General features: G+C 36.5%; 1 protein-coding gene across 1 annotated transcript in view; it reads right to left on the minus strand.

Annotated features, from left to right (window-relative positions):
• LOC310965720 (protein-glutamine gamma-glutamyltransferase E-like) overlaps positions 1-6692 on the minus strand; it is a 19939-nt gene extending 13247 nt beyond the window's left edge. The window contains exons 1-3 of the mRNA XM_083939462.1: positions 6606-6692; positions 5264-5434; positions 3738-3992 (exon numbers count right to left, since the gene is read on the minus strand). Coding sequence (XP_083795588.1) covers positions 3738-3992; positions 5264-5434; positions 6606-6630 — 451 coding nt within the window. The 5' untranslated portion in view covers positions 6631-6692. The remainder of the gene's footprint in view (positions 1-3737; positions 3993-5263; positions 5435-6605) is intronic.
• Positions 6693-6928: the final 236 nt, after the last annotated feature.

Below are 6928 nucleotides of genomic sequence, written 5' to 3' on the forward strand. Positions count from 1 at the left end.
GATACCAATAGATATACCAATAGATACCAATGGATACCAATGGATACCAATAGATACCAATGGATACCAATAGATATACCAATAGATACCAATGGATACCAATGGATACCAATGGATACCAATGGATACCAATTGATACCAACAGATACCAATGGATACCAATAGATACCAATAGATACCAATGGATACCAATGGATACCAATAGATACCAATGGATACCAATAGATACCAATATATACCAAGATACCAGTGGATACCAATAGATACCAATAGATACCAATAGATACCAATTGATGCCAATGGATACCAATAGATACCAATAGATACCAATAGATACCAATAGATACCAATGGATACCAATGGATACCAATAGATACCAATGGATACCAATGGATACCAATAGATACCAATAGATACCAATGATTACCAATAGATACCAATAGATACAAATGGATACCAATAGATACCAATGGATACCAATGGATACCAATAGATACCAATAGATACCAATAGATACCAATAAATACCAATGGATACCAATGGATACCAATAGATACCAATAGATACCAATAGATACCAATGGATACCAATAGATACCAATAGATACCAATAGATACCAATAGATACCAATAGATACCAATGGATACCAATGGATACCAATAGATACCAATAGATACCAATAGATAATAATGGGTACCAGTAGATACCAATAGATACCAATGGATACCAATGGGTACCAATAGATACCAATAGATACCAATGGATACCAATAGATACCATCGGGTACCAATAGATACCAATGGATACCAATAGATACCAATGGATACCAATGGATACCAATGGGTACCAATAGATACCAGTGGATACCAATAGATACCAATATATACCAATAGATACCAGTGGATACCAATAGATACCAATAGATACCAATAGATACCAATGGATGCCAATAGGTACCAATAGATACCAATAGATACCAATAGATACCAATGGATACCAATGGATACCAATAGATACCAATGGATACCAATGGATACCAATAGATACCAATAGATACCAATGATTACCAATAGATACCAATAGATACCAATGGATACCAATAGATACCAATGGATACCAATGGATACCAATAGATACCAATAGATACCAATAAATACCAATGGATACCAATGGATACCAATGGATACCAATAGATACCAATGGATACCAATAGATATACCAATAGATACCAATGGATACCAATGGATACCAATGGATACCAATTGATACCAATAGATACCAATAGATACCAATGGATACCAATGGATACCAATAGATACCAATGGATACCAATTGATACCAATAGATACCAATGGATGCCAATGGATACCAATAGATACCAATAGATACCAATAGATACCAATGGATACCAATAGATACCAATAGATACCAATGGATACCAATGGATACCAATGGATACCAATAGATACCAATAGTAACCAAAAGATACCAATGGATACCAATAGATACCAATGGATACCAATAGATATACCAATAGATACCAATAGATACCAATGGATACCAATAGATACCAATAGATACCAATGGATACCAATGGATACCAATGAATACCAATGGATATCAATGAATACCAATAGATACCAATAGATACCAATGGATACCAATGGATACCAATAGATACCAATGGATACCAATAGATATACCAATAGATACCAATGGATACCAATGGATACCAATGGATACCAATTGATACCAATAGATACCAATAGATACCAATGGATACCAATAGATACCAACAGATACCAATGGATACCAATGGATACCAATAGATACCAATGGATGCCAATGGATACCAATGGATACCAATAGATACCAATAGATACCAATAGATACCAATGGATACTAATAGATACCAATAGATAGCAATGGATACCAATGGATACCAATGGATACCAATAGATACCAATAGTAACCAAAAGATACCAATGGATACCAATAGATACCAATGGATACCAATAGATATACCAATAGATACCAATAGATACCAATGGATACCAATAGATACCAATAGATACCAATGGATACCAATAGATGCCAATAGATACCAATAGATACCAATGGATACCAATAGATACCAATAGATACCAATAGATACCAATAGATACCAATAGATACCAATGGATACCAAAAGATACCAATGGATACCAATAGATACCAATGGATACCAATAGATACCAATGGATACCAATGGATACCAGTGGATACCAATAGATACCAATAGATACCAATGGATACCAATAGATACCAATAGATACCAATAGATACCAATAGATACCAATGGATACCAATGGATACCAATAGATACCAATGGATACCAATGGATACCAATAGATACCAATAGATACCAATGATTAGCAATAGATACCAATAGATACCAATGGATACCAATGGATACCAATGGATACCAATGGATACCAATAGATACCAATAGATACCAATAGATACCAATGATTACCAATAGATACCAATAGATACCAATGGATACCAATAGATACCAATAGATACCAATGGATACCAATGGATACCAATAGATACCAATAGATACCAATAGATACCAATGGATACCAATGGATACCAATGGATACCAATAGATACCAATAGATACCAATGGATACCAATAGATACCAATGGATACCAATAGATATACCAATAGATACCAATGGATACCAATGGATACCAGTGGATACCAATAGATACCAATAGATACCAATGGATGCCAATGGATACCAATAGATACCAATAGATACCAATAGATACCAATGGATACCAATGGATACCAATAGATACCAATGGATACCAATGGATACCAATAGATACCAATAGATACCAATGATTAGCAATAGATACCAATAGATACCAATGGATACCAATGGATACCAATGGATACCAATGGATACCAATAGATACCAATAGATACCAATAGATACCAATGATTACCAATAGATACCAATAGATACCAATGGATACCAATAGATACCAATAGATACCAATAGATACCAATGGATACCAATGGATGACAATAGATACCAATAGATACCAATAGATACCAATGGATACCAATAGATACCAATGGATACCAATAGATATACCAATAGATACCAATGGATACCAATGGATACCAATTGATACCAATAGATACCAATAGATACCAATGGATACCAATAGATACCAATGGATACCAATAGATATACCAATGGATACCAATAGATACCAATAGATACCAATGGATACCAATGGATACCAATGAATACCAATGGATATCAATGAATACCAATAGATACCAATAGATACCAATGGATACCAATGGATACCAATAGATACCAATAGATACCAATAGATACCAATAGATACCAATGGATACCAATAGATACCAATAGATACCAATAGATACCAATAGATACCAATGGATACCAAAAGATACCAATAGATACCAATAGATACCAATAGATACCAATGGATACCAATAGATACCAATCTATTTTTTATTTTTTAGTGCAGTTTTTCAAGCTTTTATTAGATAGGAAAGACAGGAAATGGGGGGAGAGAGGGGGGGGGCATGCAGCAAAGGGCCGCAGGTTGGAGTTGAACCCGCGCTCCAATCACTGTTCCACCGGCCGCCTCTACGGCTCTAATTTAAACAATTGTGGTATTGCTAGACAGACAGATGACCAACCTACCGGGACACCAGGGGTTGAAGAGCACCACCGGCATGGCCAGCAATCTTTCCTCGTCCTTGTGTTTCACAGTCAAGATGTACTCCCCTATGGGAGTGTCAGCTGGGGGGGCGATGATGAGTATCACGTTGCCCGTTAGTGGGGAGGAGCCCTCGTCAAGCTTTACATTCCACACTGCCTTTGCAGATGGTGAAGGCTCCACGCCATCTGGGATACTGAAGAATGATAGTGTCCCCTGTTCCTGGGTCGGATGGCTTCCTGTGGAGAGGAGCCACTGATTGTTACTGTTGTAAATGGTAAATGTACTTATAAAGCGCCTTTTTCGTCGTCTGACTACTCAAGGCGCTTTCACAGTGTTTGTCACATTCACCCGTTCACACAGACATTCACACTGATGGCAGTGGGCATCTACAGACCATCTAATCTAATTTGACCATTCACACCTCATTTACACACACATGCGCAGCACAAGGAGCAATTCAGTGTTCTTGCACAAGGATACTTCTACATGTGGACCGGGGGAGCTGGGGATCGAACCGCCGATCTCTCGAAGAGGATGACCCACTCTTGATCCACCCATCCATTCATTGGTTTTCAATTCACCATCCAGTAAACAGTGAAATAAAGTTTTCATGCCTTTCAATGCAGACTGCCTGCGGACAAAGTGTGTTCTGCTAACGAGCATCAATTAAAAAAAAAGAAATTTAGCCTATATTTCAAAAAGACAGATAGAAAGCAAATGCATGTCACCAGTCAAGATAAAAATAGGTTTTATAGACTTTTTCAAACATTTTTTTTCAACTAAATTGGTTGTAATGTAAGTACCATGTAGTATGTACCAGCTCCCTTTAACATTCAGCCAGCTGCGTGTAAATATGAATTTACTTGTCCATTTGAACAGTGTTTTTTTTACATGTATTTATTTGTGATATATACAGTCCATAGATCATTAAATGTATCTGTGATTTGCTAAGTGTGTACAATTAATATTAAGCAGACACTAGTGAAATCAAAAATAAATTAAATTAAATATGAAATTTAAATATAGCTCAGCCCCCTAATAACATGAACCCCGCTAGAAGCTGAGATGGTAGTTACTGCTAAACTAAGTTAAGCTAAGCTAAAGTAAGCTAAATTACCATTAGCAGGAGTTTAGCGTATACAATAACAATGAATTATCAGTTCATCTAAATGTTTTTTCTTTTCAATATCAGGTAGAAAAACAAGTAAATGTATTTTTTCTTTAAGTTTTAGCCTAGCCTAAGCTAGCTGTTGCTACCTCCGAGCTAACTTGATCACTCCACTTGATCTCCTGTAGTCGGTGAAAACTTTATTAATTAAAAATAATGAATATGCTTTAATATGATAAAATAGCTGCGAAAGAGTCAGATTTCTGTCATAATTTAATTTTTTACTAAATATTAATTTACTTTGTTTCCGCTACGTAGGGAAGCATCGAGCTTCAACAACTATTCTCATCTCTCATCTCATCTTCAACCTGTCGGCAAATGATTTAACGAAAGGCCCACCTGTCATTGCAGTGATGGCGAGCGGGTGAAGGTGCTGATTGAAAGCTTGCGTCAGATTAATCGTCACTTTGAAAGACTGGCCCCTCCTCACAACCAGGTCTTTCAGTGAGACTTCACTGGTGTGGTGAATCACGTTGTTGGTCTCAGGATGGAAGTCCACATCCTTAAAGACTGAAAGAAATGAAAACAGTCAAACATGAGCGAGTTTAAAGAATACATGTTAACTAGGAAACTGTTTTTTTAATGATTTATTTGATGTTGTTAATAAAAACTTCATTATTGCACTTTTTATAAAGAGAAAATCGCCAAGTAGGCAAAACAAAGATGCTGTTTAGTGACAATAAAGAAAGATAGTTTCTCATTTCACATGCATTAATCATATATAAGCATATCATTTAATAGTCATATATATGTCCTGCTGTTGTTATTTCAATGAATCAATCAATCAATACTTTATTTGTTGGGGACAGTGCACATTAATGAACAACGATAACAACATATCACTGTAAAAGTGCCGGATTATAGCAAAGATGCTAATTTGCATCCGTAGTCCCTGCTAAAATAAATAAAATACTACTAAATAAATAAATAAAATACAAATAGAAGAGACTTTTGTGAAGCATGTTATATCTTATTGTAGGTGCTATAGAAACAAAGGTATTATAATAAGCGGCTGTCCAAATATTTTTTATTCAAAACCGTAAAGGTGACTGACACCATGGGATCCAAGCAACGTATTATTTTAGTTTAATTTACTGTTTCAAGTCCAAACTGAGTTGTTTGCATCATGTAACAGCGTATCCTTTAGTCAAAACACTTTCTGCAGCTGACGCATAAGGATTTCATTCATCCGCACAATGCATGCAAGCAGGTTTAGGCTGTGTCTGCAGAGACACACAGGACAAGATACAAGTTGGTGGCAAGAGGTCTTGGCAGGGTGACCTGGGAGGACGGTACGCAGGAATCCCCAAATGTAAATGGATAAATTGGATAACCAAACATTATTCCCCAGTGGGAATAGAAACAAAGGTATTATAATAAGTGGCTGTCAAAACATTTTTTATTGTAAACCGGAAAGGTGACTGACACCATGAAACTCATTATTTTAGTTTAATTTACTGTTTCAAGTCCAGACTGAGTTGTTTGCATCACCTTATGAACATGTCAGCTCACCATGTAACAGTGTATCCTTTAGTCAAGACACTTTCTGCAGCTGACGCATAAGGATTTCATTCATCCGCACAATGCATGCGAGCAGGTTTAGGCTGTGTCTGCAGAGACACACGGGACAAGATACGAGTTTAAACAGATGCCTGAGTGCTATAAACTTTGATTTACTTACTCTTTTCTTTGGTTTCCTCGGCCATCCTTCCAGAGGTTTCTATCTTTGAATAGCAGATGTGAAGACAGTTAACCCCACTCTGCAAGGCAGTCTACAGTCGATTGAGTAGTGAACTAATTTCTCACTGATTTTAAAGTACCTGGGAAGCCCAACCCCAACACTTACATGCAGCATGTTATGCAACCTGGAATGTTAACCACTTCCTTACCGTTTCAATGCTGCATCTGTGATCAAACAACAACAACACTAACATAAACTCGGTACATTTTATATCTGCTTCCATTAGCGCTAATGAAGATAAGGCCTGTTTATTGTATATCTGC

This window comes from Echiichthys vipera (assembly GCF_963691815.1).
Source record: "Echiichthys vipera genome assembly, chromosome: X".
NCBI lineage: Eukaryota > Metazoa > Chordata > Actinopteri > Perciformes > Trachinidae > Echiichthys > Echiichthys vipera.